At 30.0% G+C, this 18913-nt stretch overlaps 1 protein-coding gene across 2 annotated transcripts in view; it reads right to left on the minus strand.

The window, feature by feature from the left end:
* The window catches only part of LOC136981492 (RNA exonuclease 1 homolog), a 49458-nt gene that overhangs the window by 23217 nt on the left and 7328 nt on the right, over window positions 1-18913 (minus strand). For both annotated transcript variants that reach the window (XR_010881722.1, XM_067277797.1), the window contains exons 2-7: window positions 8435-10197; window positions 6216-6305; window positions 3016-3126; window positions 2740-2946; window positions 1706-1840; window positions 201-474 (exon numbers count right to left, since the gene is read on the minus strand). Coding sequence is in view for 1 of the 2 variants with exons in the window: in XM_067277797.1 (XP_067133898.1) it covers window positions 201-474; window positions 1706-1840; window positions 2740-2946; window positions 3016-3126; window positions 6216-6305; window positions 8435-10197 (2580 nt within the window). In the remaining variant the exon portion in view is untranslated. The remainder of the gene's footprint in view (window positions 1-200; window positions 475-1705; window positions 1841-2739; window positions 2947-3015; window positions 3127-6215; window positions 6306-8434; window positions 10198-18913) is intronic.

Genomic DNA, 18913 nt, shown 5'->3' on the forward strand with positions numbered 1-18913 from the left:
AAAATTCAACACGAAGCGACACGCAACGGAGAAAAATTCAACACGAAGCGACACGCAACGGAGAAAAGTTTGAACATTGGACAGGTTAATATATTTTTTCGTACAAAGTCGGTAATCAGAACAAATGACTAATCGGAACAACCCCAGTCCCCAATTGATTCCGATTTTCGACGCTCTACTGTATATAAAGTAACAATTACCCTTTATGTCCTCATCAATTTTTACTACTTTTCTTCTTTCAATACTAAAACTGGTTTTTGCAGCTTTTGGTCCACCCAAAACATATTCATGTGAAATAGTCTTATTTAAATTGCTATCAATTAATTTTGATTTCTTACTTTTCATATTATCTTCAGAATTAATATCTATTATTGGTCTTTTATTTCTAAGTCTTTTAAGTGTATTCACTGCAACATTTAAGTAAACAGTTTTATTTGAACTTCTGTTATACGCATTCTTTTCTTCTTCAAGAGCCTGAAAATAAATACAAATATACAATATTTCTTGAATTATTTTCATTCAAATAAAATAATAACTTTGTAAAATCTAACTGATTAAGCTAGTGATTTTATAATATATTATGAAATTAAAGATGATATTAATTTTTCTGGCATAATTAGTAATTGAATTTTATAATGTATGATGATGATTTGTTGTGTAAAATTCTTTTTATTATTTTACAACAATAACAACTAGTTGTAATAGAGATTGAACTCGTGATTTGCTTATATATTAACAACAGTGCAATTCTTATTTACTCATTATGTATAAAAAGTTAATTATATTAAATTTTTATATATAATGAGTATTTGTAAATAAGGAAATAACTTGCAGTTGTTTCCTTTTATGTATCTTTCCATTTATGAGACGAATTACGATTTACGAATACAATAAATGTTGCAAAATATTTGATAAAAAATATTCCAATCACAAGTGTGATGAGATTGAAATTTCTACATGCTCTGATTAGATGGATCTTAGACCCCATTCTCCATTTTCTTTGTTTCATTCACTACAGTGATATTTTTCAAACTCTTTCCAACTTATGGGCACTAAGAGGCCTTTTAGCAAGCCCATTAAAACCCATATCTTTTGGCAAGACCCACAATGGGGGGTGACAAGGCAGTGAGAGATGAGCCAAAATATCTGGACAGACCACTTCTGAAAAAAATTCCTGGAGTTTTTCCATCCAGATTCAATACCAAGTCTCCAAGATAGGAAGCTGCCATCTTCCATATATTCATTTGAGTTAGTAAGCATTCTAATGCAGTTGGGCAAATTGTTAAACTCTCTTTATATTGCAAAAATCGGTGGTTACAACTTCATTAATTAAAAACAAATTTTATTTTACAATAGTCTTGTTTTCTACTTGCTTACTGTCATAATTATTGTTTTCCTACCATTAAATAAAAAACAGTCTAATAACTTATATCTACTTTTATTTTGTATTAGTTCCTTTTTACATCAGTGAGTAACCCAAACAACATTTTAATGTTTTTTGAGAAACATGTATAAGGTTGTGCCAGAACTTAAAAATTTTGATTAAATAATAATGGAAAGGCTTAATATATTTTATTTATTTTATTACAATATATTATATTTTAAAACATTTATTTTTTAATTCTTTCATTTTTTTTTCTAATAACTTTTTCATTTTAACATATAAATTTCTAAAATTATCAAGTAATTTTAATTCTGTACTTACAACTTGAAATGCTTGCTCTTCATTTTCACAAAATTTCAAACATTCATCAATAAAGTTTTCCAGATACCGCTGCCGAATATTACAAGGCACTTTACTTCCATATTCAGCAGGGATGACAGGTCTTTTACTTTTAAGCTAAGATTAAAAAATAATAATTTTAAATATAAATGTTTGCAAATTTTAGAAATTTGCTTATGGTTAATTTTGTGTAGTAATTTTAGATATATAAAATATTTGTGTAATGAAACTAGATACATGTTTGAATGTAAATGGGATCATATTTGAATAAAAAAAAAAAAACATTTGTAATTTCTTGAAAGGTGATTTCCTGTACTAATTTGTTAACTGTTGCTTTTACTCTACATGGTGCCCTTTTTTAAAAAAATGTAATTTAAGGAAAAGCTTCCTGCACTAAAAGTTACTGACTTTGTAGCATAGAGTCTAAATATGTTAACATTTTTGTTAGGTTCTATTTGAAATTTTGCAGTTGACCCTGTGTTCATCTCCACAAGGACATGGAAGTTCTTTAGCTGATTTAATAGCACCTTTTCCTAACTTAATTTTTTTTGGTTAGTCTTTATTTTTAATCATCAATTGAATAACACGATACTGAAGTATAACACTTTTATTTGAGCCACTCTGAATAAACAGCGTGTTCCATGAGGAAGTGGCAATATTTTTACGGTGCATTCTAGAGGCCTAGGAGATTCAAAAATGCCTTATAAACATAGCTCTTTAAATTCATTATTCGAATGCTAGAAGGAATTAAGTCCACATTAGTTACGTTTATAGGACATTTTTAACCTACAGACCTACAGAATCCAAAAATTCCTCTAGATTTCTAGAACACACTGTAAAAGTATCATCACTTCCTCATAGAATCATTGTAAAAAAATCAAAATTGATTCGCCAAACAATCTAATTTAAAAATTTTGGCCAATTAATTTAGGTTAAAAATTATTCATTTTTTATATTAATAATTAAAAGATTAAAATAAAATTTTTTTTTATTTAGATAAATAATAAAATTCTTACCATTACGGGAACATGAGCTATCCTTCTTTCTCCCTTAGCTACAGTCGTTGCTGTAGTTGCACTAGCAGAAGCAGTAACAGTGAGAGTTTTATTCAATAACTTTTGTCTCTCAGCAGCTGCTACCAAAAGAGATGCATTTGGAACATGAGCAATTCTTTTCTTACCAACTTCAAACTGTGTTAGTCGGCTTAAAAATGCACTATTTGCCTAGAATATTAATATTTATTAATTATTATTATAAGTAATTAGCAAAATATAATTGAGCAAGGTTTATACCTTCTTTTCTTCGGTCTTTTCTGCATTACGATACATCTCTTGTAATTTAGAATACCTATTATGTAGAACTTGGCCTGGTGACAAACGTGTAGTAGTTACATTTGAAACAGTCTGAAACAATTAACATAATTAAGATGTAAGATTTTACTGTTATTACACAAAGTAATTTTTAACTGTCCATAAAAACAACAAAATCATATGGATAATTATCAATGGATTTCCAAAGTTATTATTCAAAATATTATTTTTCTTGCTATAAAATTGTTCTACAAAATCATTTAGTATTTTTTACATTAAGCATAAAATACTACTGTAATTTTGGAATTTTATTTACTTATGTTTTTATTTATCATTATGACTTACTGTTACGTAAATCAGTTGCTTCACATCTCTACTATTAAAACAATTGTAAGTAATGATGTTTGTCACCACCTGGATATGTTCATAATGTAGACATTCTAAAAGTGGAGATCATTTTTGCACCAATGATCATTGTCTATTTTAAATTATATCATACTAGTGGGTGGGCCTGGCATTTCTCGAGCAAAATTAATGATAGTGAAGATTAAGATTATTACATTATAGTCAACCTTACCTGTTTTAACAGAATGCAAGAATTGGGACCCCTGTTTCCAGACTAATTAGAGAATTTTTAGATAGGTCTAAAAATATATTCGATTACCCGCAAAAACAAAAAAAACTGCATCTGCGTCTTGCACGTCGCTTTCTCTTAACAATTCCATTGTTACGTAACACTTTTATTGTTATTTAATATTTCCATTGTTGATGGAAGTGTTAAGCCTCAATCCTGCCCCCCTCCCCCATGGGGAGGAATTTCGAAAAATCCCTTCTTAGTGTGCATTCTCGTAACGTACCCTAACTGTGTACCAAATTTCAACTTTCAACTCCTAACCGTTTGGGTTCTGCACTGATTATTATAATTATTATCATCATCAACTCGTCTCAATTATATATATAGATATACTTTTACAATTTGTTTAATTTTATAAAATATACTATCTTTATTGATGTAAAACATTTTGTTATTTGATTATTGTTTTGACTTGGCATAGCATGCATAACTTTCTAAAAACTGCTTCATTTGCTCTGTAACCATTTCCCAAAGATAGCATTTTTTTACATTGAAAAAACTTGTCTATAAAAATTGTTATTGATTTGTTTTATGAAACCGTGTCTTGTTCTATAATTTAGACTTGATAAACACTAATGTTGTGTGTTTATTCTTCAAAGACACTTGGCAAGTTTTCTATCAGATATCTTTATTCATTCTCGTTGATATGGTACTCTGTCTGTACACGTTTCGGGCCCTGCCCCTCCTCAGTGATCGGCCCAAAACTTGCCGAACTGATTATGATAAATATTGATAACATAATATATAATATACCAGGCGTAAAATTTTACAAAAGATACGTTGATGACATTTTAATAATATACAACGAAACAGAAATTAATATAGAAGAAATTAACAAGCAAGTAAATGATATACACAACGCAATAAAATTTAAAATAGAAAACGAAGATATAACAAGACAAACAATAAATTACCTAGATATCACAATAACAAACTAAAACAACATCTAGAATATAGAATATTCAAAAAACCGAGTTCTAACCAAGAAACAATTAGATACCACTCAAAAATGCCATTATACGTCAAGTACAATATATATAAAACGGAATATGACAAAATAAAAAACCGGACAAGCCAAGAAGTACACATATATGAAGACCTCATGGAATTAAGAACGAAATTTCTCCTAGCAGGATTCCCGCAAAGACTGTTAAACCGATGGGAAACCAGACTTAATAACCCACAAACGCTAAACCAAAATAAACAAGTAACTAAAACAAAATATATTAAATTTCCTTATATCAAAGGCCTATATGAACAAATCAATACAGAAATAAAAAGAATAAACTACAAATTAGCACCAACATATCAAAAAATGGAAAGCAAGCTGTTAACCTCGAACCCGTTAAAAAACCAACAAATACCGACCGAAGCTCAAAGTGCAGTATATAAAATTCCATGTACCTGCAAAAATAAAAAATATTACATAGGAGAAACAAAAAGAAAAGTAAAAATTAGACTGAAAGAACATATAGCAGATCTAGAATACAATAGAATAAATTCTGCATTATACAAACACTGTACTCTAAATAACTGCAACATAGACAAAGATAACGTCAAAATACTGCATAAAGAAAAATTAACGTACAACCGGAAGTTTAAAGAAACCATAGAAATTATAAAAAGTAAAGACAATATAAATAAAAACCTAAGCCTTAAAATAAACGACAACTGGCTTAATATATTATAAATTAAAATATTTTGGGAAAAAACAATTTCTTTTGGAAAAAATGAGCCTGCAAAAAAGTTTTGGTAAATGACCACAAGGCGGCAAACGCCATACGTGGCAACACTAGCCGTACCAACATAAACGTCAAAAAAGAGGTGGAAAGGAAAAAGGGGGCGAAAACAGTTTAAAAATCTTTTATATTTGCATTATATTTTTATGTCTTTTAAAGTTATAATGCACTTTTTATAGTCGATGAACTTCTTACAACCGTAATGTATACAGTTAACAAGATTTTACATTTTTTTTAAAAAAGATAATCAACAGTTGACTGAGGAGGGGCAGGGCCCGAAACGTGTACAGACAGAGTACCGTATCAACGAGAATGAATAAAGATATCTGATAGAAAACTTGTCAAGTATCTTTGAAGAAAAAACACACATTAGTGTTTATCAAGTCTAAAAAATTTTTATGTTTTAATTTAACAGCAGTAAACTGAGTTTGTTGACTTAACATATTATAGTGGGGCACACTTTAGTAATATTGTGATAACAGGAAAATTCAACACTTTTAAAATCAATTTTTTGGACGTCATGCAATTAAAAGTTTTCTATTTTGTGTTTCCACATTATTTTTATGCAGTACTTTTCTGAAATTAAGACCATAGCTTAAAATTTTTTTAGGTTATGGGGAATTATCATGTATTGTGTTAAATGTATAATAAAAATTTGAATAATAAAGAAATGAGGATAAAGTTTCTAATAGATCAATATCTTCTAATATCAATTTTAATACAATTTATAAAATCAAAGAATTAGTCACAAAAAATTAAGAAATTAAACACAAAAAAATATATATAAAAATTATTTAATTTAAATTTACTCTTGCAAGAGTTGGTTGATGTGCAACACGTTTTTTTCCTAATATGACTATTTCTTCATCTTTCACCTTAGATTCTTCTATTTGACGAATCTATTAAAAAAAATAACAACAAGTTACAATTAACATATTTCAAATAATATAAAACTACAGTAGAACATTTTCAATCACAAACAAAACCTTTTTAATCAGTAATTGAACTTTAACATAACTTCCTTACATTAAAGTTCAATTACTAATTGAAAAGGTTTTGTTTGTGATTGTTTATTTACTCACTCCAGTAGTTTTGAGAAGAAGACTGTTATAGAATATTTTTCCCATTATTTTAATCATATAAAGTAAAAAATGTAATATACACTATATCATCATCATCCCTCACTTAAACGTCTCTTCATTGTTTTATATCAAAATTTTTATTCTGTTACAAGATAAGCAATGAAATACAGGTATACTTCGCCTTACGTCGATAATTGGTTCCAGAAGAGGCGACGTAAGTCGAAACTACAGTGGAAAACGCCAATAATGAGCACTTAAAGACCGCTAAATAAGACAACAACACAAACACAGATGTTTTCATGTTTTGTTCTCTAGGATTTATGATGATTATATTAACATTTACTGTAAATGTACATATTTTAATATGATTTTATGTGCTTTTAATGCTTTTCTAGTGATATTACGACTTCAATATTTGTGGCGGATGGATGTAAAGTCGAATAAAATGACTTAAACTTGATTTTTATTTTTCCATATACTTTTTTGACAAACGACGTATAATCGAAATGACGTAACTCGAGGTATACCTGTAGATTATTTACATTACTTTGAGTTTTAACTATAAATTCATTCTGAAACTTTTCTTATTTAATGTGCAGTGGAACCTCATACTTCAAACAGTTCTAACTTTGAATGTCCCAGAGTTCAAATGCTAAATTTGAGAGAAATTCAATCCAGAGTTCAAATGATGCTTCTACATTTGAACCACATGTACAGTACAGTAAAAAAATGCATTCACTGCATAAATGCAATCTGTCATGCACCTTAGTCTTCTCTCTTTCCCAACCTGAAAGCATCTCTTGCATCATACTTGTATGTTTTCAGTACCTTTTCAATTTATTTTTGTTGCTTATATATACAAACCTCTACTTATTAACAATCCAACTTATATATACAAACCCCTACTTATTAACAATCCAAGTAGTGTGTGGAAGCAATAAAGCCTACAAGGAAGGTTACAGTATTACTGAGATAAAAAAAAATTTATTGCAAAGCATAAAAGTAGCATGCATGGTGGATCTGACAACCATGTTTAAATAACTGAAACTGACAGCAGGCAACCAGTAAATGCAATGTTCATCTTATTGTACGGTATTTATGTATTTTATTTATTGTTTTCATGTTTTAATTTATTAATACAAGGCTAAAATTAAGTTAGCAATATTTGCAAGATATAATCAGTCACTTTTATAATCACTTAAAAGGAATGTTTGGATAAATGAACCAAAATTTGTGAATGTTGGATTCGAAGGACATAACATTTTGGTTTATTCATCTGAAAAGCCCCTTTTAAGTGGTTATAAAAGTTTTAATTTATTATTTAGGGCATTTTATTGTATTACTAAGATCCAAAGGCCCCTTTCATAAGTGTCAAGTTTCATAAGAACCATGGTTTTGGTTTTGTCTGCTCTGACAAGTGACATTGTTTAGTTGCATCCATCACACAGTCAGATCCACAACATCTGAAGACTCCTTGGAATTCTTGATTCTCAATGTGGCCATCCAGCAAGTACTATTGCTGGATGGCCACATTGAGAATCAAGAATTCCAAGGAGTCTTCAGATGTTGTGGATCTGACTGTGTGATGGATGCAACTAAATATTGTATTACTTTTACTTTAAATTATGCATAGTTGCTGTTTAAGTTTAATTGAAGTGAGTATCATTTAGGGACTCAAAATGGATTAATTCCCTTTCTATTATTTCTAATGATAAAAGCTGATTTGGACTTCGAACAATTCAGAGTTCAAATGGCTCTGGAATAAATTAAACTCAAAGTATGAGGCCACTGTAACTTAAAATTCATATTTTGTTTCCTAAAAATATATTTCTTTTTATAATATTTGTTTTAATAGTGTAACTTTAATAATTTATTATCAAATAATTTAAATTTATCTTTAATATTAATTATTTAAATAATATAAAATAAATTAATATATATTTTACTTTATTTAAATTAGCTTCTTCCGATAGAGGATCTTTCTTTTCATTCTCTTCATTAAATATCTTCCAGCATTCTTCATATGTATCATGTTCATCTAAATCACTATCAAGATCTATTGCAACATCAGAGATATCAAAATTAGTATTAGAAAAATTGCAGCTGTCAACTTCATTTTCATTTTCCTTTTTATCAATCTTAGACATATCTTTTGACTTAGATTTTTTATGTGATGCTTCAATTTTTTCACTAGTTTTAGACTTTCCTGCATGTTTCGAGAATTTACTTTCTTCTAATTTTTTCTTTGAATTTTTCTCAACTTTTATTTCTTTTCCTTTGTTTTCAGATTTGGAAGCTTTGCTATTTTCTTTTGCTTCCTTTCCTTTACTTTCAGTTTCAGATTTAGAAATTTTAGTGCTTCCTTCTGTTATTTTCTTTGAATTTTTCTCAGTTTTTGTTTCTTTTATTTTTGTATCATCTGATACGTCGTTACTTGATATACTTACAGACCTATCTCTCCTTGGACTTTTATGATTTAAAGCATCTTTTCTAGTTTTTGAGTCTTCAGCATGTTTTTTATTGCTAGATTTTGCAACTGAATTTACTTCAGAGTCCTTCAAAGATGAATGAGATTTAGTTTTTTCTTTATGCTTTGCTTCTGTGACAGGAAGTTTTTGTACTTTATCAGTTTTTAATTTAACTGTTTTCTCGACATGTTTATCAGATTTCTTTTCTTTATTCAATTTACTATCAGAATGATTTTTTTTCTGCAGAGACTCATCAGTTTCTGATTTTTTCTTTATTAATGTTTTAGATTTAATATCAGTTTCATCATGTCTTTCTGTTTTATGTTTTACTTTATTGAGATTATGACTTTTTTCATTATGTATTTTACTGTTGTTTATAATTTTGTCACTCTTGTCAATACTTAATTTACTAGACAAAATTATATCTGTTTTATTTTTTGAATTATTAATAATTTCTTCACATTTTTTACTTTCTAACAATATTTTATCTACTAAACTGAACTCATTTATTGCTTCATTTACAGGAGATTTTTCTTCTGTTTGACTATTTAACTTATTATTAGTTTGTATATCTGATACCAATAATCTATTTTGCACATCAACTGATTTATTGCTCTCACTTATATTTGGTATATCGTCTTTCTCACCATCGCTATCATTAGCACTAAACTCTGCCGTTATATCTTGATCATCATCACTTTCAGAAAATTTGCAAATTTCTTTTTGTATATCTACTTCTTTATTTTCACTTAAATTAATTTTTTTTGGTATGTAACCATCATCTTCCTCAGATGATTCTTTACCACTTATTATATATTTAGCTTCAGAAATTTTATATTCACCATGTTTCTTTCTTTTTACAGGTTGCACTGGTGTTGAAAAATTATTTACTGGATCATACTGTTTTTGCAATTTCTTCAATTTTGAAATAGGTGTAGGATGGTATTGAGGAATCGAAGAGCTCTTTGAAATCTTTGGTTCGACATGGGATACAGATCTAGACGTAGGAACAGATGACTTTGGAGTTGGAATATAGATAACCGGGGCAGCACTTTCATATTGCTTGCTACTTAATGCACTGGTAGCCTCAAGTACAGCTTTATTTCGTTCTACGTCACGCTCTGCTTGTTTAATAGCATTATCCACCATTTCAAGTATATCTGGCTCTCTTCCATCTTCTCTAGCATTTCGAATAAGAGATTCATCGATTAATGTATTAAATGTTGCTTTTCCAAATGTCTCTAAAAATATATTAAAGACTTAATTACAATTTATGATATTAAGAAATTGACTTATTATTATATTTTATATTATTAAAAACACTACATTAATTTAAGGTTTCTCAAAACAACAATATATATTTTTAATTTATCTTTCAATAAATATATACTACATCTTCATTATCATCATGTATACACTGTATAAACAAAATTTATAATCAAAATAGCCACTTCAGGATTTTTGGATTAAAATGAAAATTCAACTTCATCTTTCTCCTTAAACTGGAATAAACAACATCAAACTATAAACAAAGGACTAAATATACTTGGACTTCACCCATCTTTCTTTGGAATCATTTACATTTTGAAAACGTTTTAAACATGAGAGAACATTCAAATGGCAATTCAAACAGTAAGACACAGATCATTGACGGCAAACTAACCTGTGCAATGATTACAAAATACTTACATTGTATGTTCAGAAAGTGTCCTTTTATAAATAATAAAAACAAATATTTAATAAATTTCAAAACTGCATGTGTAGTCCTAAAACTGTCATAGAAAGTCTTAAAACTAATTATAAATCTTATCAAATAAATAACAACTTTCCCATTTAATAAAATATTTGTTTCCATTATAACCACATTACAAATTTTCATTAGCGTCTGTCTGTCAGTTCTTGAGATTAAGGAAGGAGAGACAAAGATATGTGTCAAGACCAGATATGGAAAGCTTAGAGCAGGAGGCACTATATGAACCACTAGTCTGAAGCATGATTTACATGATTTCAATTCAAAAATTCTCCAGATAGATGATGGTATGACTATTGTTATCAGGAAAAGTATGATGTACAGGGGCAACATACTATTAAAATCCAGAGCATGTATTTTAAATTAAATAAATTAAAAATATGATTAAAAATTGCAGCTTGACATTATGACAATATCACAATAATTTTGTCCATTTTTTTCTTTTCACTCATGTAGAGTTTTTTGTTATTTTTTTTAATTATTCATATTAAATAGTTGACCAATGATTTGGAATTACTAAATTTTGAATTCAATGATATAGACTCTGAAAATAGATGAGTTCTTACTCCTTTTTTCAGTTTGGTATTATTGACTTCAGTTTAAATAGAAAGGTAAGTGTGAGTTTTGATATTATAAAATTAGTTAATATGATGAAAATACATTACGTGTTGCAATTTAAAATCTGAATAATAAACAGAATTAATCACAAGATTCTTCCCAACATAACAAATTTCTTTTTGTTGATAATAGTAGTAACTTAGCATTACAGCTAAATTTAACAACAGAAATACCATGATTTAATTTACAGTATTTCTCATAGAAAAATAAGTCATTATTAGCATTGTAACAGTAAACTAAGAATAAAAAAATATGTTGGGTGTTGTTATTTAATATTAGACATGTTGCAAATCAGTGATGAATAACCTATGGCCTGCACAAGACCCTAATACACTAAGACTTTGAAATGAATTTAATTTTCTTGTTTTCTTTCTCAAGTCATTATACAACTATATTTGACTCTACTGGAGATACATATGACCCCTTTATCTCCCCACTCCTTGACCTATAACCACCAAAATTTAATAGCATCAATGCAAGCCATCATGCCAAATTTCGTTACTTAATGTTTACTGCATCCTGAGATACTAAGCGAAATAGATGCCAATACAAGCAAAATTTTTTTCACTTTTTTATATTCAGGCAGTTTCAAAAATGTAAAGATGTGCAAAAATTTCAGAGAATCAAATTTGACACAATTCCAATACTTTCCCTTGTTATATATACATAACAGCCAAGAAAGTAAAATGAACATATCAGTTGTTTTAAAACAATCATCATCTAGTTTTTACAAAAAATTCAAAATTTATCATACACAAATGAATGCTAAGTTTAAATTCTTTAAAATGCCATTTGACTGTATGCTGCATAGTTGATGTATCCAAAGTTAATGCAACATTATCGGATTTTGTACAAGGCTCTTCAGGTCATAGGGTATCGTTATCCCTAAAGCTAGAGATTTTCAAATTTAAATAAAATTTAGGGATAATCTTGTCTACAGCCTGGAAAGCTGATAACATTACATAAACTTTGTATAGGTCAACTATACAATGCCCAATCAGACAGCATTTTAAATTTAAACTTGGCATTCAGTTACATGTGTCATATTCAAAGTTTTTGTAAAAACTCAAAGATGATTTTTAAAACAACAAAATACATTTGTTTTATTTAGATAGTAAAAGTTAGTGTTATAAACTATTGGATTTTTGTTATATATTTTGTCTATGAGGTCTTAGCCTATTAACAGGATGTATTGCACTAGTGTTTTGGCTTCAGCAATGATTGTATGCTGCTGCAAGGCATAGCTCTGTATTGTGATATTTAGATAAGAATTTTTTCTGTGTATTCATTTACATATCGATGGAAAAACTGTTTTATAACATAGTGATAGGAATTCTTTTGTGTATTTACTTATGTATCAAAGTAATTAACAATAAGGAAATTCACTATGTTTTTGCTGAGGAGGGACCTGAAGATCTGAAATACAAAGAAAGTGTGTAAAGTGTGTACAGGTATAATACATGGTAATCGATACAGATTGTTTGTTTTCTCTGAATAAGTTTTTCCTCGATTGCTAAAGCCAAAACACCAGTGCAATACATCCTATTAATAGGCTAAACCCTTGTAGACAAAATATATAACAAATAGAAAATAAGGACATAGAGAGACACAAATTTATTGGATCTTTGGTTTTTTGAGTATATTTATTAAAAACAATTTTTAAAGAATAAATCAATTTCTAAAAATACACAAGGAAAGAAAAAACATTTTTCAAAATTTAGAAATTTATTAAATGTTTCTCTGAAAAGATGTAAAACAGCATTATCACATTAGAAGTTTGCAAAGGAAAGTAGGCCTAACAGTAATTTAAAAAAAGTACTATAAATATTATATTTAATCTAAAATCAATTAATCATGAATCATATTAATTACTGTCAATTACTTCTTTTGAAAATAAAACAGTGAAGTAAAATGATTCACTTTGATGTTTAAAGCAATTATGTTAACTTTGATTCAGTTTCAATTTCATTAGCTACTAAAATTTTTTCAGTTTTGATATATTTTATTAATTACAATGGAACTCTTATACAGTAAACAGGCAAGGGACTACTAGTTTTTGTTCATTGTATCCAAAGTTCATTATAACCATGTATTAAAAGAACAATTAAAATGCATTGAAAGATGCAATAATACACTCAATATTTAGTAGAACTGCACTTATGAATCACTTTTATTGACCTTTATGACTAATTTTGTATAACTTTGAAAAGATTTATAATTGATTTTTGTTTGTAATTATTTATAAGATTTTCATTTAGTACTTTCTCCAATTGACAAACATTGTTTAAGAATATATCTGCATCTGATTCTTCTTGTTGGCAAGTCTCCACATTCATATTATTTCCAGTGCCTTCTAGGCCTCTTCAGTAATCAGAATAAGAACGATTGCTTCACACTCACTTTCTTCTTATTCCTCCTCTTCATCTTCTTCCATTTTTTCTTCATTTGTAATGACTCCTTCCGTAGCAAGATCATTATCAAAGCTGTGAATGCGATTCATTGGTTATGTTAATGTCTGTAACTAATATTATACTGTACTTTTTAATAAACAAATGTTTACTGGGTAAAGGAACAGCACATGGTTTACCAGGTGTTTTGGAGTTCACTGGAGGCAGTTCATGGCAAACGAGGCCTCTCAAATAGAAGTTCAGAATAATTTAACTGAGTTTTCGTTATAACCATGTTCACTATAGCCCAGGGGTTGCCAAAGTGGTCAATATAACATTATTGGGAGGAAGGGGGTTGATGCAGCTAGGAGGTCGACTGAAAAATTGAAACTAAAATTCACAAATATAACTATTCACATTATTATGTTTTTGATTATTATTTCAATGAATTTAATAGTACAGCAACCCGTCAATGTATAAAATGGCTACCGATCAAGTTGCACAGGACAGACGGAAATTGCCAAGTCAGTGTTCTGGTTCTTATTTACATAGTACATGTAAAGCATTCGCAAGCTTGTACCTGATTCACAGTATGCTGACGTTATTAGCACTGCCATAGCCATTTTTATGCCAATGATTGTTTAATTTTAGTATTTCACATACATACAATAAATGTAGAAAATGTAAAATTAAAAGAAATGTATTAAAATAGTAAGAGCTTTTTTGCTTGTAACAAATTTTTTGGCAGGGGTTTCGAAAAGTTGTAGGGGGCCAACGATCAAAAAAGTTTGGTGACCCTTGCTACAACCAATGAAAAATGCTAGTAGATTTGCTAGGACTAGACTGTTTGTTTCAATAAAACCAAGGTTACATTATATCAGAGTTCCAATGCATATTTAAATATAAAATATTATTGATAGTCACTTTCAAATAATCTATTTTAAGTTGAAATTCTTTCCATTCATTTTTGTTATTTAACAGTAAAAGAAAATTATAGAATTTAGAATAAAATATTAAAAATTATATTGAAAATTATTTGACTTCCTTAATTTACGTAAATTTTATTATAAAAATTTAAAACTATTAATTTTCATTTCCTCAATATCAAAGGAAAATTATAAAATGACCTGTGACCTGTAACAACACACACATTTTTTTATATATATTATACTTCAGAAAAAAAGCATGCCTACTCTGTTTTCATTAAACCATTACATTTTCTACCTCATACATCTACTTTAAAAATAAATTATTAATTTGTATGTTTCTAATTACACTTGCATAACAGTAATTAATAAAAAAACTTTTTTTTAAATTTGTGTTATTTGACTATCTATAAATATCAATGTACTATATTAGATATTTTATATTAAAATATTAATTTTAAGCAACATCATTTAGAATTAACATAAAATATTCATCATAATTTCATTTGTTCTTAGCCATATTATTTATAAACAAGTTTGTAAACAAGTTTTTATGTGAGAAATTGTTCCATAATACTATTATTTAAAATTCTTATAAAGTAATATTTTACACACATTCAACTTAAAAAATGTTCTATTAATTAGAACAACTTGTAATGGAGGACTTAACGCCTGGATGTCAATTTTTCTTGTCTCTTGCTTAATTAGAACAACATTTAAAAATTATATTTTGTGCCATTACTGGTTTTAGAAAATTCTTTCAATGGTATTTTATATTGTAAAGCCATTTCTTTCAATACAGAATTTCGTATAATATAATATTAATCATTAGATTTAAAATCAAAATTAATGCATGAATATTATGCATTTATTCCATGTCACAATAACTGGGTACTCAGTGTTAACTAAACAGAATAAATCAACTGTTTAGGAATATCACAAAAAATAATATTAAAACAATCAGAAATTTTTGGACAAGTTACTCATTGTTTACAATGATAAAAATAGAATAATAATAATAATAATAATAATAATAATAATAACTCTCCCGTGGTCACCACCTGGTCGTGGTGGGAGAGCCCAGTAATTTTACTGATCCATAGGGCAATGCAGGCTGGAGCATAAGCTCCTGGTAGGGACACCCATGCCAGTAAGGTCTATGGGGAGAAATGAAGCTAAGAGTGACCACGCCCACATTCTGTGGAGATATTCATCATGGTAATAACTAGATCAAAGTGTGATACCGGCTCGGACGTCGCCCGGGTTAACAAGGTCCGCGTTCGTGGGTTAGGCAGAGGCTCACGTTCGAAAAATAGGTCACAGTCTCCCTTGGTTACCGGTGGCGAAAGCAGCACCGGCCCAAGCATGGCTACTGCAATGCCCTCAACAGATGTGAGGAACCAACCCAGCCTTGGTGTTTCTGTGGCAATGCATCCACAGACCACAAAGGCTGGAAAACCACGCCAACGGATGAAATGGACAGTAGAAATGAACGAGTTTATCATCCGTACTTATTACACCATCACAAAACTTGAAACAAACATGACAGCATACAGACAACAACTACACCATAGATTCACACAACAGTATCCTCATCTCACTGTCACCGAACAAAGGGTTGTTGATCAAAAAAGAACAATTATACACAACAACCTTATTCCACAAACAACACTTGAACTTATCAAACAACAGGTTGCTGATCAAATACATCAACAGACAGAAACATCTAACATTAATGAAGATCATGTAACCTGTCAGGATAATCCAGCAACAAGCATTGATAATAACACACATACAACAATTACCACTAATGATACTACAGACACTTCCTCATCCATCACTGATAACATAGACTTGGATTTAGTTAATACGCTCTCACTTATATTTCAGGAAACACTCACTAAATATACAGGTACAGATCCCACACAACGACCACGAATACCAAAAATCAACACGTCAAAGAAAGTAGGAAAAACACTAAATTATGTAAACACTCACTTACTACCACACTACATTCATTCAATTTCTACACTCGCAGACATTCATACATTAGTTTATGCTGGGGCAGTCACAGTAGTGACACACCATGGACTGAAAGTACAATCACAGACAAATACACAGAAAACACAATTCTATCACAAGCCTGCCTGGCAGAGAAGAATAGAAACACAAATAAATGACATTAGACAGCAATTAGGCAGGCTAACACAATACACTAAAAACAACATAACATCCAAATTAAGGAAACAGCTCAAAAACATTTTCAAGAAAATAAAAACACACACAAAACATGAACATCACAACACACACATTACAGAATACATTGATACACTAAAACAAAAACTTGCTGCCAAAGCACGTAGACTCAAACGATACAAAACATGTACACTACGAAAACAACAAAATAAATTATTTACAAACAATGAAAAACTCTTTTACAGACAAATTAATAACAAAGCAAACACTGATACACAGCACAGTGGCACACCAACAGAAGAAGAACTCACAACATATTGGTCTTCTCTTTGGTCCAGTGCTGTCACGCACAATGCTGAAGCAGGCTGGATTGAGGAGGAGAACAAAAACTTACACAACATACGAACTATGCCCTGTGTTGAAATAAGCATACATGATTTCCAATACACTGTTAACAGAACACACAACTGGAAGACACCTGGTGTAGACAACATTCACAATTTCTGGTACAAAAAGTTTACATCACTGCACCAGGAGCTAGCTAAACACCTAACACACATCATCATCAATCCACAAGACATGCCAAATTTTCTTACTCAGGGCATCACCTACATGAAACCTAAAAACAACAATACCACAGACCCCACACAATACAGACCAATTACATGTCTCCCAACACTCTACAAAGTATTGACATCCTGTATCGCAAACAAAATATACAAACATGTTGAAGAACACGACATTCTAACAGAACAACAAAAAGGTTGCCGTAGAAATCACAAGGGATGCAAAGAACAGTTACTCATAGATTCAGTCATTCTACGGCAAGCACACAAACAACACAGAAACATACACATGGCATATATAGACTACAGAAAAGCATTTGACAGTGTTCCACACAGTTGGCTGCTACATATTCTACACATGTACAAAATACATCCATCACTCATTACATTCTTCCAAAACACTATGCAGCACTGGAGAACAACACTACATCTCAGGGTTCATAACACTTCCATACAAACAAACCAAATCTTTATTAGGCGAGGAATTTTTCAAGGAGATTCCTTGAGTCCTCTCTGGTTCTGCCTAGCCTTGAATCCATTATCCAACATGTTAAACAACACACAATATGGCTACAATATCAGGCATGAAAAAACAACACAGTTTACACTGTCACATCTCATGTACATGGATGACATAAAACTTTATGCATCCACACAAAAACAACTTCATCAACTCCTACAAATCACACATTCATACACCAAGGACATACAAATGGAATTTGGCCTAGATAAATGCAAAACAGTTCACATAGAAAAAGGAATCCTGAAGAAAGAAGATTTTGCACTTGGAAATGGAGACATTATTGAATCCATGGAAGAGGGCGAGTTCTACAAGTATTTAGGATTCCAACAGGCCAAACTAACAGAACATACACAAATAAAGCAAAGATTAATTAAAGAATACCAAAGTAGGTTAAATGCTATTCTCAGAACACAATTAAATGCAAAACACACAGTTAAAGCAATAAACACATATGTCATCCCAGTACTCACATATTCTTTTGGAGTTATACATTGGACTCACACTGATCTTGAGCAACTCCAAAGGAAAACAAGAACAGCACTTACTAAGCATAAACAACATCATCCTAAATCTGCCACAGAAAGATTAACTCTTCCACGTAAAGATGGCGGGCGTGGCCTGATTGACATAGTTAACCTTCACTACAAACAAATACAGTCACTGCGAGAGTTTTTCTACAAAAAACAAGAAACATCACAATTACATAAAGCAGTAACTCTAGCAGACTCGAATAACACACCATTAAACTTACACTCACATCATATGGACACAACACAACATATAAAAAGCATAGACACCATTAAGCAATCGTGGGCTCGAAAGGCACTCCATGGCAGGCATCCTTACGATCTGGCCCAGGATTTTGTTGACAAAACTGCGTCAAACAGCTGGTTAGCACGGGGATGCCTCTTTGGGGAGACGGAAGGATTCATGATTGCCATACAGGATCAGGTCATAAATACTAAAAACTACAGAAAACACATACTCAAAG

Source organism: Centruroides vittatus, unplaced genomic scaffold (genome assembly GCF_030686945.1).
Source record: "Centruroides vittatus isolate TY-2023 unplaced genomic scaffold, ASM3068694v2 contig_766, whole genome shotgun sequence".
Classification (NCBI taxonomy): Eukaryota; Metazoa; Arthropoda; class Arachnida; order Scorpiones; family Buthidae; genus Centruroides; species Centruroides vittatus.